Source organism: Lathyrus oleraceus, chromosome 2 (assembly GCF_024323335.1).
Source record: "Lathyrus oleraceus cultivar Zhongwan6 chromosome 2, CAAS_Psat_ZW6_1.0, whole genome shotgun sequence".
Lineage (NCBI taxonomy): Eukaryota > Viridiplantae > Streptophyta > Magnoliopsida > Fabales > Fabaceae > Lathyrus > Lathyrus oleraceus.
Genome location: NC_066580.1, coordinates 341,856,876 through 341,875,479, shown reverse-complemented (window position 1 = coordinate 341,875,479; position 18,604 = coordinate 341,856,876). Strand labels below are relative to the sequence as shown.

Below are 18,604 nucleotides of genomic sequence, written 5' to 3'. Positions count from 1 at the left end.
ACCACACACTATCAACAAATACCCTTAAAGAAAATCAAAGTTCAAGATTATGGTAAAAAAATAAACAGCAAAATAAGTAAAACGTTCAAAAATAATTCTTTTATTTTAAATGCTAGAAAGTATTAATTACCTTATCTCAAACTTTCCATTTCCATATATATATTTGGTAATGTTTTATTAAAGGGATAATAATTTTAATATTCTAATAATCCTACTAGAGTTTACCGCATTAATAATAATGAACTAATCAAACTTTCCATTTCCATATATATTCAACCAGATTAGTGATTGGAATTAAAATATTATCCCTTTAATAAAACATTACTAAATACTACAGTACTTGATAGTGCGATACATATCTAAAGATGATCTTATGTTAAAAATTACAAAAATAAAAAAAATACTTCTATAAAGAAGGAAATGAAAACGGTAACTATCTATACAATGTGACTTCACTTGGACTTTTCAATTAACACGGAGTACACGTTGTATTCGATGTGAAATACCGTATTCAATTTCCCATCATCCCCTCCCTACACGCCACGTTTCATATCTCCGTCTCCATCGACCCCGCAACCGTCCACGCTAATTTCCCTAACCATCACCACCACCACCGCCATTATCCACATCTCTCCTCAAATCCCTAATCCCCAAATGGACCAAACCCCCTGAACCCCAAATTCAACAATCCCATGTCTCCTTTTCCTTTTCTCGTGCTCTTAATCATAACCCTATTTTCATCTTTCGGTGATTCTCTTAAAGTTCCTTTCAGAGTCAACGATTTGTTACCAGTTCTCCCCCCTGGGATATCATGGCCTGTGCTCAATAATCTCCACAGTGCCGTTGATTTGCTTCCTTCTTTTGTTGGATCGGTGACTCCTTATAACGGTTCTATTGAATGGAAAGGTGCTTGCTTTTTTGATAATCAAGCCAAACTTGAGTTCACTGATGGTGACAGAAATGGTTCTGGCTTCGGTGGCGCCATTCTCTATCTCAAGGTTTCGTTTCATTTTCTTTTATTGTTTTCACATGTCTTAATTTTGCTCAACTTTTTAGGAAATATTTTAACCTAAGATTTGGGAAGCGATATGATAAATTATTTTCCTTTTCTAAATTAAGAATGCCATCAAATGTTTCTGAAAATGGATTTATTATGACTGAGGATCACGGTCTTCTTTAAAAAAAATTCTTTTCAGAATATATACCAAAATATAGTTATTCTCTTCAAAATTCCCCATTCAAACTTACCATTAATGGTTATTACTATCAAGCATGACAGACGGTGACACTGATACACTGGGAGGTTGACACATAATATGAAGTTAGAAAATAAAAGTGATTGAATTTAGATACTTGTGTCGGTGTCATGCTTTCAAGCTAAATGTTTACATAAATTATGTGTGTGTTTGTTTCTATATCGATTACCCTTTTGCTCTTAAAGAAAATGGAAAAACAGTTGTTTCACCACTTTTAATTTCATGATTGGTTCACTGATGGTGTGATCCACATGGGATAGTAGTTGAGAATATATGAGTTGAACTACAGTTGCTGTGTTTTTAATGAATAGTGGAACTGCTTGCACTTGCACTTATGTATAACTATAAATTCTCTGCTTGATAGAGTGTAAGTGGACCTCATTGAGATTTAGCTGCATCTGATCCCCTTTTACCTTCATCTGATTTGTTATTAAAATAAGTTTTTGACCTATTGCCAAAGTTTAATCATAATCATGGCTGATTTTTTTTTATTATAATAATAGTAATCTGATCTGGTAATCATCTAATAGTAATCTAATATGATAATCATCTATAGAATTGTCTTATAAACTCAATCCTACAAAATCAGTTTGTAGGGTGAGGATTGCCCCCACTTTAAAGTACACTTCAAGCCATATATTGTCCGATGTGGGACTTTTAACACCCCCCTCACGTTCAGGATTGAACATCTGGAGCGTGGAAATAAATGGTGGGTGGCCTGATAGCGGAAACTTGATAGCATGTGGCCCACTAGATCTTAAAACTTGTCTTTGATACCATGTTAAGGAATGTGGTTGGGCTTAACTCAACCTTACAAAACTGGCTTGTAGGGTGAAGATTATAAGCACATATTCATGCCATATATTGTTCGACGTGAGACTTAACAATTTGAAAATTATGGGGAACACTTTATAGTTCCTTGGGGGCTAATACATTTAAATTATATTTGATACTGCTTGGAATTAGATGCAGTTGTTGGATGGATTAATTAAAAATATAAGCATGTGGATTGTGAATTTTGTTTTGTGCTCTGCTAAAAGTATAGTTTTTGTCTGTTACAGACAGAGGAAGCACACAGCTGGACCTGCATGGATCTGTATGTTTTCGCAACTCCGTACAGGGTTACATGGGACTACTACTTCTCTGCACGAGAGCATACCTTGAAGCTTGATTCTTGGGAAGAGCCTGCAGAGTTGGAATATGTATTTTCTTTTGTGTAGTTTTCTTTTTGTGTAGTTTTCTTTTGTGTTTGAATCTTTTTGTGGGTGGATTCTAATTTTAGAAAGAAAATTCTCACTGAATTTGTACAGGTAAAGCAGCACGGAATTTCTGTGTTTCTAATGCCAGCAGGAATGCTCGGTACGCTGCTTTCTCTAGTCGATGTGTTGCCTCTATTCTCTAACACTGCATGGGGTCAGAAATCCAATTTGGAGTTTCTAAAGAAGCACATGGGAGCTACATTTGAGAGACGAATTCAGCCCTGGCGTGCAACTATTGATCCTGCAGATGTTCATTCTGGAGATTTTTTGGCTGTGTCAAAAATCCGCGGTAGGTGGGGAGGTTTTGAGACACTTGAAAAGTGGGTAACTGGTGCATTTGCTGGTCATACAGCAGTTTGCTTGAAGGACGACATGGGAAATCTGTGGGTTGGTGAATCTGGGCATGAGAATGAAAAGGTATAAATGTGGAAGATTTTACGGTCTAATATACAACACAATTTATAAATTTCATTATGGATTTTGTTTTCTAAAAATGTTTGTTGCAACACCACCTCAACATCTTCATTTGTAAATTCTGAATTTTGTAATTGATTGATTGATTCACAAATCATAGTCACTGAGGGTAGTAAGTCTAGTGACCGATCTCTATTAGTCCATACAGGATTATGTCATCTTGAAGGTCTGTCTTTGTGCAGGGTGAAGAAATAATAGTGGTAATTCCATGGCATGAATGGTGGGAGGCTGCTCTTAAAGATGATTCCAACCCACAAATAGCGTTGCTTCCCCTGCATCCAGAGTTGCGTGCAAAATTCAACTCCACTGCAGCATGGGAGTATGCGCGGAGCATGTCTGGCAAGCCATATGGTTATCACAATATGATATTCAGTTGGATTGACACAGTAGCTGACAACTATCCTCCACCTCTTGATGCTCACTTGGTATTTAATCTTTTCCTTATTTGTGCAAAGAGTAACATAAATATGTACTCAACAAAAGAGAGCAACCCAAATATCCAATTGAACCAGAGTTTCTATATAGAATATATGTTTAGCTGAAAACCACTGTATTGTCTTGCTAAGGGAATGAGTGATAAAACCTATTGCTATTTGTTAGAAACAATTTGAATCATGATTGGTTGTTAGTCTTGAGAAGAAATAGTTAGTAAATAGGGCATTAAAAAAACATATTATTGTCAAGATTTCTATTACAATTTACAAGAAAAAAGGTCTATATGTTCTTCCCCACAGTTCTGCAATGCCGAACATATTAGGGTTTGAAGAAAAAGAAATTAATCTACACACTTCCTTACCTGTGGCTCTCAAATGCAAATTTTCTAAATCAATGTTATCAGCTGTTATTCCTTGAGAGCAATAGTAGTCTTTTTTATTTACATGTTTTTTTACAAAAAGATTTACATGTTATATGCAGGTAACTTCTGTCATGTCTATGTGGACAAGGATGCAGCCAGCTTATGCTGCAAACATGTGGAATGAAGCACTGAATAAGCGACTAGGGACCGAGGTATATCTCGATGCTGTTTTACCATATATTCAAATTTACAATTACATGTACATATTGCCCTTCATTATTTTTTTTTTCTTCATTTGGACCAATCCTCGGCCAAAACAAAGTGGAGATTACATTAAGTTGGAGATTTAGGTTAGCAATGGTCTCGATGTGTTTCTGGTGCTATTATATACTTTGTAACGTTGGTGCCAAGACAAATTACAAAAGATTTAACATGATATTTACATGGCTTATAGTTTTATTTCAGGATTTCCTTTTTACATTGCATGAAAAATTGCTCTCTTGGGACTTCATGCCTTGACTTTGTTACGATATGGTAGTTGTTTTGTAAATGTGCTATTTTTTCAAATTTTTTAGGCTTAGTTCTTTTTTACTTGTATATTCGATTATATCTGAAATATTCTTGTTTTTATAGAAGGCTAAAATACGCTTTTGGTAGTTTATCTTTTATCCATTGTTCATTATGGTCCATTATGTTTTAAAAGATTCATTTAGTTCTTTATGTTTTGTACGTTATTTTAGAAAAGCAGTGGTAAAATGCTATTGTATTTTATTCAGCAGTCAAAAACTGTTTAAATTAGAAAGGAAGATCTGAATAGAATAAAATAAAATCCACGAGGTCATGGCTTCCCCTTATTCTCCAACAGTTGCACATATTAGTCTTTTACCATCTCTGTAAAAGATGCTGATGTGGGTATGGCCATTGTATTTGGCAAAGACTCACTTCTAGTTGGTAGATGCATGAATATGACCATTATAACTTTAATTTTTTTAGATTGTATTCTTCCTTTAACTCCAAATTGAGAGCTAGGTTCAGGGATTCAGACATAGAATTTCAGATAAAATGAAATTGCAGGCTCATTACTGCATTCTCTTCCCCATTTTACAGTGGCAAGTTACATTCGAGAAGGCCACAGCCTTCGATTCTTACATTACTTTTTTAATGGAGATGATATAACATACAAAACATAAATGATTAAAATAAATCTTTTGCAAGTTAAATAACTAGAGGAATGAACATTGGGTAAAAGATAAAGGACCAAAAACATATTCTAGTCTTATATAAATCTGTTTGATGTTTTTGTAACACCCTTACTATCATCTATTTTTTGAATATTTCATCACAAATTCTATTGAATATGTCTTTAATTTTAATTAGGATTGCATAAACTCCAGTGGCATATTATTTTTTGTCCAAGAATTATTTTTACGGTCAATGGGATCTCATTTGTTTATGCTTTCAGGATTTAGATTTACATGACATTCTACTCGAGACTGAAAAGCGTGGGATAACTTTCGATGAATTGCTTGCCATTCCAGAACAAGATGATTGGGAATATAGTGATGGCAAGTCAACAACATGTGTGGCATTTATTCTTTCAATGTATAAAGAGGCTGGAATTTTCGGTCCCATTTCTAGCTCTATTCAAGTGACTGAATTCACAGTAAGTCATGTTGCCTTAGTGATTGAATTAATCCCAGCTTTGTGATATAATTGCTTTTTCTTAATCGTATATTACCATGTTGTCATTCCCAGATTCGTGATGCATACATGCTTAGGATTTTTGAAGATAATCAGACACGTTTACCAAGATGGTGCCAAAATGAGAATGACAGGCTTCCATTCTGCCAGATTCTTGGTGAATATAGGATGGAATTTCCGGGCTATAACACCTTGGATCCGTATGCTAATATGAATGAGCATTGTCCTTCCCTTCCTCCAACTTATGATAGGCCTTCCCAATGTTAGATTCAGCATTTCAAAATTATTCTTATATGAGAAGTGTTTGCAACATACTTTCTATCTGACACTCTTTGCGGCACTCTTGATTGTTGGCTGAAATTCAGTGAGTCACGCAAGAATTTCAAATAATAATAAAGAGTATCAAAAAGAGTGTCAGAGACCGAGGAATGGATTCTCTCATGTCATATTTCCATCCAGTAAAATCCACACCACCATCCATAAAGAGGAGAGAGATACTTTGAAATATAAAAAAAAGGGGAATAGGGAAGTTTAATGGTGAGGATTAAAACTAGAGAGAAATTTAATGAAAATTTTATGGGAAGAATTTCATTCTTTAGAAAATATGTTGCTAGCACTCCTCATTATGTTTTTTTATCTACATGCCTATTATATGTCTAGAAGTTTGTTATTATGGAATTGTCGATGAAAATCTTCTTCACCTTTTCTTTTTTAAGTTGACATGGAACATTGTATGTAAAAATTTATATTGGTGGGTATGGTGTGATATTATAAACTTGTATCATCCATTATAGCTAGCTAGGGATGTCGATTTGTATATTTAAGTGGGGATTCTCATGGGGGCTTCCCCCATTTAAAGACCCCGCAGGCAGGGATTTTAACTCCTGAAAACTGGAGAAAAAGTCTCAGCACTGCAGAAGTCTTAAATTGTATATAACTGTTTTAGGTTTTTCTTACAATATGTATATAAATTATTAAATTATTTATTATAAGATGTTTAATATTTCTAAATTTGCATATCTTATTTGGTTCTATGTAGAGTTGTAGTGTATCACCTATAAACTCAAATAATACGATAAAAGTGAAAGTAAAAGATAAAATAAAACTTAAATAAAATCTTATGAAAATAATTCATTTTTCTTTTGGTTTTCAAACACATGAATTGCAAGTTTTTACTTACCGTTGTTGGTTTCATTTCAATTGGTTTTCAAATACACGACTTACAAATTTTTACTTACTGTTGTTGGTTTCATTTCAACGTACAAAATTCACCCTTCTCATTATTTTTTTTTATTTGTTTTTTTTCAGAAGATAAAAGCCTTAAAATATTGAGAAATAGTGGGATAGAACGTCAAATGAAAGCATTATCAAAGAAAACATGTATTATAAAATGCATAGTATAAAATATTATTAAAATAAAAATAATTTTTTTTTATATAAATGATGTTGAAAAGTATATGTTAAATTAGTATATTAAAAAAATAACATTTAAAACAAATTATAAAAATTAAATTATATAAATAACATAAAAAGTGCTTTTATTAAAGATTAGTTAAGGAAATAATTTTAATGAAAACTAAAAATAAATGATTAATGCAATAATTTAAATGGGTATTTTATAAAATCAAGTATGACTATTGGAATTCAAAAATTTAATATTTAATGTATTGAACTTATAAAATTAAAAACATAAGAAAAATATTGTCAACGGGCTCATATCATTTCATGCTATATAGGAGAAAAATTCACATACATAACACTCATGACATTCCATTCTTTGTCTTCTTAAATCAACAATCATAAGTACCTATCCATTCTTTTGTCTTCCCAAAAAATGAGTAATGAAAAGTCAACTTTATTAGTCGGAAGGTCGTTCCGAGTCATTGACAATGGCGGTTTGCTTTGCTTGTTGCTTTACAGTTTCTTTTGCATGTTGCTTCTTAGTTTTGCGAGTTGATTCGTTCATACCAATGAGCCATCAGTTTTTCGAGTTGATTTAGGTTTTCTCAATTTTGTATGTTGATTTATCCATTGTTTTGATTGTTGTTTCGTTTTTCTAAATCAACTTCCGACATGAAAAAAGACGTAGTGTAACACCCTTCTAAAATACCCCAATAATTAATTAATTCAACAAAATATAAATCAGAGTAAATATGCAATTTAAGGGTGTCACACTTGACACTTCACACCATTCATCAAAATAATTCGTCATGCTCATTTATTTATCAAAATAAAACATTGCACAATACGCAACGGATAAAGATCAAATCAATCATGCAAACCATGTAATCACATTACATGTAAAACTGTTCAACATCCACAATTGAAAACAACGTAAAACATCCCATCCCGATGTTACATCTACCAGAGCATGACCCACTAAGGAACTACACTAGACTCCAAGCACTAGCTTCTACTCAATCACTGCTCGTTACCTGAAACATAGTTGTAAGGGTGAGTTCCTCAATCGATATAATAAGCATTATAAAATATCATGTAATGCTAAGTAAATGAACACATCTCATCACCCTAATCATATCACACATTCAGTAACGACAACATCAACTCATACTCATAATCATGCTCAACATAAACATCAAAACACACGTATAATATTGGAACACATCCATTCATATTATACACAATACATACATTATGCAATGAGACTCCATGCATGCGGTACCGACTATTCGTGAACATATAGTTCAACCTCACCGATCAAATCCAGATACGGCTACCAATCTCACTAGTCCCACTCATTTGAGACCTAGTGACTCACTCACTAATTCCTCACCATGGGAATTAGCTACCACTCCAAGGGCTATGCTATGCACGCTAAATCACCTAGCATGCAACCATCAACAATCCACAATAGACTTATGCTCACACTCTAAGCCATAAACAGTCCATTCACACTAGCATACATAATAAATATATTCACAACATTATGCACACCATCATACATCATCAATACAATTATCACAGAATCATATTATGTCACGCCACATAATCAATCACAGTATTAGCACACTCTACTAATACCTACACTGCTCAAAACAACGGGAAATTGTTCCCTCCTCTATCATACACCAATATAGGCCAATCATCAATTGTTCACAATATTTAAAATATCAGTTTTCCACTTTCCAAACAGTGTTAACCGGTTAACGCCCTGGGTTAACCGGTTAACGCAACACAAAACACGCTTCCTAGCACATCATAACAGTGTTAACCGGTTAACACCCTGGGTTAACCGGTTAACGCCAAACAGAACAGCAAATTTTCATAAATCACAACAGTGTTAACCGGTTAACACCCTGGGTTAACCGGTTAACGCAAGACAGACAGCAATATTTTCACAATTCATAACAGTGTTAACCGGTTAACACCCTGGGTTAACCGGTTAACGCAAGATAGAAAGCTGTTCCTGCGCTAACACGAAGCAGAATGCAGAATTCTCCGCATTTTCCGCCGTTGGAGGACTTCCGGACCTCCGATTCCAATTCCGTAAAAAGCTACACGTTCGGAAAATCACAACTCATCCAATTATAGATTCAATTACAACTTTAACATAACTTATTCATCACAATTTTTCAGCACTCATCATCCCAATTAGGGTCAATTCAACGGCTTATTACTACCCATTACATGTTAACCCATAATGCCCATTAAACGACGATAAACCCCCCCTTACCTGAGTTAATCCGGCAATCCTTTAGCTTCAAGTTTTTCCCTTCTTCAACCCTCGTTCTCTTGCTCTTCCTCTTTGCCTCTTTCTCACTTCTGTCGCTTCTCTGGTTTTCACGTGAAAAACCCTTTTTACCAAATGGAACTCTTATATATTTTCCAACTTATTATTCCAATAATAATTCCAATTATTTAATTAAATCAATAAATATATTATTAACTTAAATTAAATAATTATCTTATTTTTATCGGGGTGTTACAACTCTCCCCCACTAAAAGAGTTTTCGTCCTCGAAAACATACCTCAAGCGAATAACTCTGGATAAGACTCCTTCATCTGACTCTCAAGTTCCCAAGTCACATTGCCACCTGCTGGTCCTCCCCAAGCCACCTTTACCAAAGCAATCTCTTTACCCCGCAATTGCTTCAACTCTCGATCCTCTATCCTCATAGGTGATGTCTCAACAGTCAGGTTATCTCTCACCTGTACATCATCTACTTGGACCACATGCGACGGATCAGGAATGTACCTCCTCAACTGAGACACATGAAAACCTCATGCAAATTCGCAAGTGACGGCGGTAAAGCGATACGATAGGCTACCTCCCCTATCCTCTCCAAAATCTGATAAGGACCAATAAATCGAGGTGTCAACTTCTTCGACTTCAAAGCTCGACCAACCCCAGTTATCGGAGTAACACGAAGAAACACATGATCTCCCTCTTGAAACTCAAGTGACTTCCTCCTCTTGTCGTGATAACTCTTCTGACGACTCTGAGCAATCCTCATCTTCTCCTGAATCATCTTAATCTTTTCCGTAGTTTGTTGAACAATCTCCGGTCCAACCACAACACTCTCACCGGACTCATACCAACATAAAGGTGTCCGACATCTCCTACCATACAAAGCTTCAAATGGTGCCATACCAATGCTCGAATGAAAACTATTGTTGTAGGTAAACTCAATCAAAGGTAAATAACAATCCCAAGCACCTCCCTTTTCCAAAACACAAGCCCTCAAAAGATCCTCCAGTGACTGAATCGTCCTCTCAGTCTGACCATCAGTCTGCGGATGATATGCAGAACTCAATCTCAGCTTAGTTCCCAAAGCCCTCTGCAAACCTTCCCAGAACTTCGATGTAAATCTAGGATCTCTGTCCGAAACAATACTCGACGGAATACCATGCAAACTTACAATTTTCTCAATATACAACTCAGCTAATCTCTCTAACGGATAATCCATTCTGATCGGAATGAAATGAGCCGATTTTGTCAATCTGTCAACAATCACCCAAATAGCTTCAAAATTCTTAATTGTCCTCGGTAAACCAGAAACAAAATCCATACTGATACTATCCCACTTCCACTCTGGAATAGCCAACGGTTGCATTAGCCCAGACGGCTTCTGATGCTCAATCTTTGACTTCTGACAAGTCAAACAAGAATAACCAAAACTCGCAATTTCTCTTTTCATTCCCGGCCACCAAAATAACTTTTTCAAATCATGATACATCTTCGTAGCCCCAGGATGAATACTCAGGCCACTACGATGTCCTTCCTCAAGAATACTCTTCTTAAGTTCGGTCACATCCGGAATACACACCCGATTACCAAATTTCAAAACACCATTCTCATCAACTCTGAATTCACCACCTTGTCCTTGATTCACTAGAGTCAACTTATCAACCAAAAGCACATCGGATTTCCGACCCTCTCTAATCTCATCCAGAATACCACTCGTCAACTTCAACATTCCCAATTTAACACTATTGTGAGTACTCTCACACACCAAACTCAAGTCCCTAAACTGCTCAATTAAATCCAATTCCTTAACCATTAACATAGACATATGCAATGATTTCCGACTCAATGCATCAGCCACTACGTTTGCTTTACCCGGATGGTAATTCAAACCAAAGTCATAATCCTTCAGAAACTCTAACCATCTCCTCAGTCTCATATTCAGCTCTTTCTGATCAAACAAATACTTTAAACTCTTATGGTCACTGAAAACCTCAAATCTTGACCCGTACAAGTAATGCCTCTATAACTTCAGAACAAATACCACAGCTGCCAACTCTAAATCGTGTGTCGGATAGTTCCTCTCATGAACCTTCAGTTGTCTCGAAGCATAAGCTACAACCTGCTTATTCTGCATCAAAACACCACCCAAACCCAACAATGAAGCATCACAGTAAACCTCAAATGGTTCCGATGGACTTGGTAATATCAGAATAGGAGCAGTAGTTAACCTCCTCTTTAACTCTTGGAAACCTTCTTCACATTTTGAGTCCCAAACAAACGCTTGCCCCTTTCTAGTCAACATCGTCAACGGTAACGCCAACTTAGAAAATCCCTCAATGAATTTCCTATAATAACCTGCAAGTCCAAGAAAACTCCTTATCTCAGAAACTGACTTCGGAGCTCCCCACTTAGATACCGCTTCTATCTTAGAAGGATCAACAACAACACCACCTCTTGAAACCACATGACCAAGAAAACTAACCTCTTCTAACCAAAATTCACACTTAGACAGTTTAGCAAATAACTTCTTTTCTCGTAGAACTCCTAAAACCACTCTCAAATGTTCAGCATGCTCTTCTTCATATTTCGAATACACCAAAATATCGTCTATAAACACCACAACAAACTTGTCTAGGTACAGATGGAAAATCCTATTCATATACTCCATAAATACCCCAGGCGCATTAGTCACACCAAAAGGCATTACAGAATACTCATAATGTCCATACCTTGTTCTGAAAGCAGTCTTCTGAATATCCTCAGTTTTCACACGTATCTGATGATACCCCGATCTCAAATCTATTTTGCTGAACACACTCGCACCAACCAACTGATCCATCAAATCATCAATCCTCGGCAAAGGATACCGATTCTTGATCGTTACTTTATTCAGTTGCCTATAGTCCACACACAACCTCATAGTACCTTCTTTCTTCTTAACCAATAACACTGGTGCACCCCACGGTGACACACTCGGACGAATAAATTTCTTATCCAACAGATCTTCCAGCTGACTCTTCAATTCAGTTAACTCAACAGCAGACATACGGTACGGAGCCATCGACATCGGCCTAGTACCAGGTACCAAATCAATCGAGAACTCAACTTCACGCTCTGGCGGTAATTCATTCACTTCTTCAGGAAACACATCAGGAAAATCACACACCACGGCTAGATCGCAAATCACCAGTTTATCTTTAGCCTCTAAAGTCGCTAACAGCATAAACAACTCTGCCCCATCTACTACTGCCTCATTCACCTGCCTTGTTGATAGAAACAAACTCTTTCCTTCCTCAATCTCAGGAAAGATCACAGTCTTATCAAAACAGTTGATATAAACTCGGTTAAACACCAACCAGTTCATACCCAAGATAACATCAATCTGCACTAGTGGAAGACACACGAGGTCCATCCCAAAGTCTCTACCAAAAATACTCAAAGGACAATTTAAACAAACTGACGTAGTAGTCACTGAACCCTTCGCAGGAGTATCAATCACCATACTCCCATGCATCTCAGATATCTCTAATTTAAGTTTCACAGCACAATCCAAAGATATAAAGGAATGAGTCGCACCTGTGTCAATAATAGCTACAAGAGGAAAGCCATTAATATAACACGTACCTCAGATCAAACGATCATCTGCAGAAGTCTCAGAACCCGATAAAGCAAAGACCTTGCCTCCCGACTGGTTCTCTTTCTTCGGCTTAGGACACTGTGGACTGATATGACCCACCTCTCCACAGTTGAAACAAGTCATGGTCTTCAACCGACACTCTGCAGCCAAGTGACCACCTTTGCCACACTTGAAACATTTCTTCTCATTACTGGTACACTCATGGAAACGATGTCCACCCTGACCACATCTGTAGCACTTAGCAGGGGCACTGGAGTCTCCCCCACTAGGTCTCTTCATCCCACTCTGTCTCTGGAAACCTTTGCCAGCTGCATACGGCTTCCCACGATCATTCTGATTCTTGCCTTTCCTATCAACCCTCTGCTGATAGCTCTCCGCTCTGGCCTTGGTATCCTGTTCAAAGATCCTGCAACAGTCAACCAAGTCAGAAAACACTCTAATCCGCTGATACCCAATAGCCTGCTTGATCTCGGGACGTAACCCGTTCTCAAACTTCACACATTTTGAAAATTCCCCAGTAGCCTCATCATAGGGAGTGTAATACTTCGACAGCTCTGTGAACTTAGCAGCATACTCAGTAACAGACCGGTTGCCCTGCTTCAATTCTAAGAACTCTATATCTTTCTTTCCTCTGACATCCTCTGGAAAGTACTTCCTCAGGAATCTCTCTCTGAACACCGCCCAAGTGATCTCAGCACTCCCAGCAGCTTCCAACTCAGTGCGGGTAGCAACCCACCAATCATCTGCTTCCTCAGACAGCATATGCGTACCGAACCTGACCTTCTGGTTATCGGCACACTCAGTCACTCGGAAGATCCTCTCGATCTCCTTCAACCACTTCTAAGCACCATCTAGATCGTATGCTCCCTTGAACATTGGAGGATTATTCTTCTGGAACTCACTCAGTTGACGAGCAACTCCCAATCCCACAACATTCGGATTCCCTCCAAGTACTCCAGCTAGCATACCCAGAGCCTCAGCAATCGCAGCATCATCTCTACCTCTTCCAGCCATCTCTATTATGAAAACCCAACAAGCTAAAACAATAAGTACTGATAGGGTTACACAACACCTATCACGTACAGGGAAACAGAATAATTACGACTCGACTCGACCAACCAGGCTCTGATACCACTAATGTAACACCCTTCTAAAATACCCCAATAATTAATTAATTCAACAAAATATAAATCAGAGTAGATATGAAATTTAAGGGTGTCACACTTGACACTTCACACCATTCATCAAAATAATTCGTCATGCTCATTTATTTATCAAAATAAAACATTGCACAATACGCAGCGGATAAAGATCAAATCAATCATGCAAACCATGTAATCACATTACATGTAAAACTGTTCAACATCCACAATTGAAAACAACGTAAAACATCCCATCCCGATGTTACATCTACCAGAGCATGACCCACTAAGGAACTACACTAGACTCCAAGCACTAGCTTCTACTCAATCACTGCTCGTTACCTGAAACATAGTTGTAAGGGTGAGTTCCTCAATCGATATAATAAGCATTATAAAATATCATGTAATGCTAAGTAAATGAACACATCTCATCACCCTAATCATATCACACATTCAGTAACGGCAACATCAACTCATACTCATAATCATGCTCAACATAAACATCAAAACACACGTATAATATTGGAACACATCCATTCATATTATACACAATACATACATTATGCAATGAGACTCCATGCATGCGGTACCAACTATTCGTGAACATATAGTTCAACCTCACCGATCAAATCCAGATACGGCTACCAATCTCACTAGTCCCACTCATTTGAGACCTAGTGACTCACTCACTAATTCCTCACCATGGGAATTAGCTACCACCCCAAGGGCTATGCTATGCACGCTAAATCACCTAGCATGCAACCATCAACAATCCACAATAGACTTATGCTCACACTCTAAGCCATAAACAGTCCATTCACACTAGCATACATAATAGATATATTCACAACATTATGCACACCATCATACATCATCAATACAATTATCACAGAATCATATTATGTCACGCCACATAATCAATCACAGTATTAGCACACTCTACTAATACCTACACTGCTCAAAACAACGGGAAATTGTTCCCTCCTCTATCATACACCAATATAGGCCAATCATCAATTGTTCACAATATTTAAAATATCAGTTTTCCACTTTCCAAACAGTGTTAACCGGTTAACACCCTGGGTTAACCGGTTAACGCAACACAGAACACGCTTCCTAGCACATCATAACAGTGTTAACCGGTTAACACCCTGGGTTAACCGGTTAACGCCAAACAGAACAGCAAATTTTCATAAATCACAACAGTGTTAACCGGTTAACACCCTGGGTTAACCGGTTAACGCAAGACAGACAGCAATATTTTCACAATTCATAACAGTGTTAACCGGTTAACACCCTGGGTTAACCGGTTAACGCAAGACAGAAAGCTGTTCCTGCGCTAACACGAAGCAGAATGCAGAATTCTCTGCATTTTCCGCCGTTGGAGGACTTCCGGACCTCCGATTCCAATTCCGTAAAAAGCTACACGTTCGGAAAATCACAACTCATCCAATTATAGATTCAATTACAACTTTAACATAACTTATTCATCACAATTTTTCAGCACTCATCATCCCAATTAGGGTCAATTCAACGGCTTATTACTACCCATTACATGTTAACCCATAATGCCCATTAAACGACGATAAACCCCCCCTTACCTGAGTTAATCCGGCAATCCTTTAGCTTCAAGCTTTTCCCTTCTTCAACCCTCGTTCTCTTGCTCTTCCTCTTTGCCTCTTTCTCACTTCTGTCGCTTCTCTGGTTTTCACGTGAAAAACCCTTTTTACCAAATGGAACTCTTTATATATTTTCCAACTTATTATTCCAATAATAATTCCAATTATTTAATTAAATCAATAAATATATTATTAACTTAAATTAAATAATTATCTTATTTTTATCGGGGTGTTACAACTCTCCCCCACTAAAAGAGTTTTCGTCCTCGAAAACATACCTCAAGCGAATAACTCTGGATAAGACTCCTTCATCTGACTCTCAAGTTCCCAAGTCACATTGCCACCTGCTGGTCCTCCCCAAGCCACCTTTACCAAAGCAATCTCTTTACCCCGCAATTGCTTCAACTCTCGATCCTCTATCCTCATAGGTGATGTCTCAACAGTCAGGTTATCTCTCACCTGTACATCATCTACTTGGACCACATGCGACGGATCAGGAATGTACCTCCTCAACTGAGACACATGAAAAACCTCATGCAAATTCGCAAGTGACGGCGGTAAAGCGATACGATAGGCTACCTCCCCTATCCTCTCCAAAATCTGATAAGGACCAATAAATCGAGGTGTCAACTTCTTCGACTTCAAAGCTCGACCAACCCCAGTTATCAGAGTAACACGAAGAAACACATGATCTCCCTCTTGAAACTCAAGTGACTTCCTCCTCTTGTCGTGATAACTCTTCTGACGACTCTGAGCAATCCTCATCTTCTCCTGAATCATCTTAATCTTTTCCGTAGTTTGTTGAACAATCTCCGGTCCAACCACAACACTCTCACCGGACTCATACCAACATAAAGGTGTCCGACATCTCCTACCATACAAAGCTTCAAATGGTGCCATACCAATGCTCGAATGAAAACTATTGTTGTAGGTAAACTCAATCAAAGGTAAATAACAATCCCAAGCACCTCCCTTTTCCAAAACACAAGCCCTCAAAAGATCCTCCAGTGACTGAATCGTCCTCTCAGTCTGACCATCAGTCTGCGGATGATATGCAGAACTCAATCTCAGCTTAGTTCCCAAAGCCCTCTGCAAACCTTCCCAGAACTTCGATGTAAATCTAGGATCTCTGTCTGAAACAATACTCGACGGAATACCATGCAAACTTACAATTTTCTCAATATACAACTCAGCTAATCTCTCTAACGGATAATCCATTCTGATCGGAATGAAATGAGCCGATTTTGTCAATCTGTCAACAATCACCCAAATAGCTTCAAAATTCTTAATTGTCCTCGGTAAACCAGAAACAAAATCCATACTGATACTATCCCACTTCCACTCTGGAATAGCCAACGGTTGCATTAGCCCAGACGGCTTCTGATGCTCAATCTTTGACTTCTGACAAGTCAAACAAGAATAACCAAAACTCGCAATTTCTCTTTTCATTCCCGGCCACCAAAATAACTTTTTCAAATCATGATACATCTTCGTAGCCCCAGGATGAATACTCAGGCCACTACGATGTCCTTCCTCAAGAATACTCTTCTTAAGTTCGGTCACATCCGGAATACACACCCGATTACCAAATTTCAAAACACCATTCTCATCAACTCTGAATTCACCACCTTGTCCTTGATTCACTAGAGTCAACTTATCAACCAAAAGCACATCGGATTTCCGACCCTCTCTAATCTCATCCAGAATACCACTCGTCAACTTCAACATTCCCAATTTAACACTATTGTGAGTACTCTCACACACCAAACTCAAGTTCCTAAACTGCTCAATTAAATCCAATTCCTTAACCATTAACATAGACATATGCAATGATTTCCGACTCAATGCATCAGCCACTACGTTTGCTTTACCCGGATGGTAATTCAAACCAAAGTCATAATCCTTCAGAAACTCTAACCATCTCCTCAGTCTCATATTCAGCTCTTTCTGATCAAACAAATACTTTAAACTCTTATGGTCACTGAAAACCTCAAATCTTGACCCGTACAAGTAATGCCTCTATAACTTCAGAACAAATACCACAGCTGCCAACTCTAAATCGTGTGTCGGATAGTTCCTCTCATGAACCTTCAGTTGTCTCGAAGCATAAGCTACAACCTGCTTATTCTGCATCAAAACACCACCCAAACCCAACAATGAAGCATCACAGTAAACCTCAAATGGTTCCGATGGACTTGGTAATATCAGAATAGGAGCAGTAGTTAACCTCCTCTTTAACTCTTGGAAACCTTCTTCACATTTTGAGTCCCAAACAAACGCTTGCCCCTTTCTAGTCAACATCGTCAACGGTAACGCCAACTTAGAAAATCCCTCAATGAATTTCCTATAATAACCTGCAAGTCCAAGAAAACTCCTTATCTCAGAAACTGACTTCGGAGCTCCCCACTTAGATACCGCTTCTATCTTAGAAGGATCAACAACAACACCACCTCTTGAAACCACATGACCAAGAAAACTAACCTCTTCTAACCAAAATTCACACTTAGACAGTTTAGCAAATAACTTCTTTTCTCGTAGAACTCCTAAAACCACTCTCAAATGTTCAGCATGCTCTTCTTCATATTTCGAATACACCAAAATATCGTCTATAAACACCACAACAAACTTGTCTAGGTACAGATGGAAAATCCTATTCATATACTCCATAAATACCCCAGGCGCATTAGTCACACCAAAAGGCATTACAGAATACTCATAATGTCCATACCTTGTTCTGAAAGCAGTCTTCTGAATATCCTCAGTTTTCACACGTATCTGATGATACCCCGATCTCAAATCTATTTTGCTGAACACACTCGCACCAACCAACTGATCCATCAAATCATCAATCCTCGGCAAAGGATACCGATTCTTGATCGTTACTTTATTCAGTTGCCTATAGTCCACACACAACCTCATAGTACCTTCTTTCTTCTTAACCAATAACACTGGTGCACCCCACGGTGACACACTCGGACGAATAAATTTCTTATCCAACAGATCTTCCAGCT

At 37.7% G+C, this 18,604-nt stretch overlaps 1 protein-coding gene across 1 annotated transcript; it reads left to right on the top strand.

Moving 5' to 3' along the window:
* The first annotated feature begins 441 nt into the window (after window positions 1-441).
* Window positions 442-6,270, top strand: LOC127119426 (uncharacterized). The gene is made up of 7 exons (XM_051049657.1): window positions 442-998; window positions 2,318-2,458; window positions 2,567-2,932; window positions 3,172-3,414; window positions 3,905-3,997; window positions 5,248-5,448; window positions 5,541-6,270. Exons 1-7 carry the CDS (start codon window positions 693-695, stop codon window positions 5,751-5,753), a joined length of 1,563 nt encoding a protein of 520 aa, XP_050905614.1. The 5' UTR covers window positions 442-692; the 3' UTR covers window positions 5,754-6,270.
* Window positions 6,271-18,604: the final 12,334 nt, after the last annotated feature.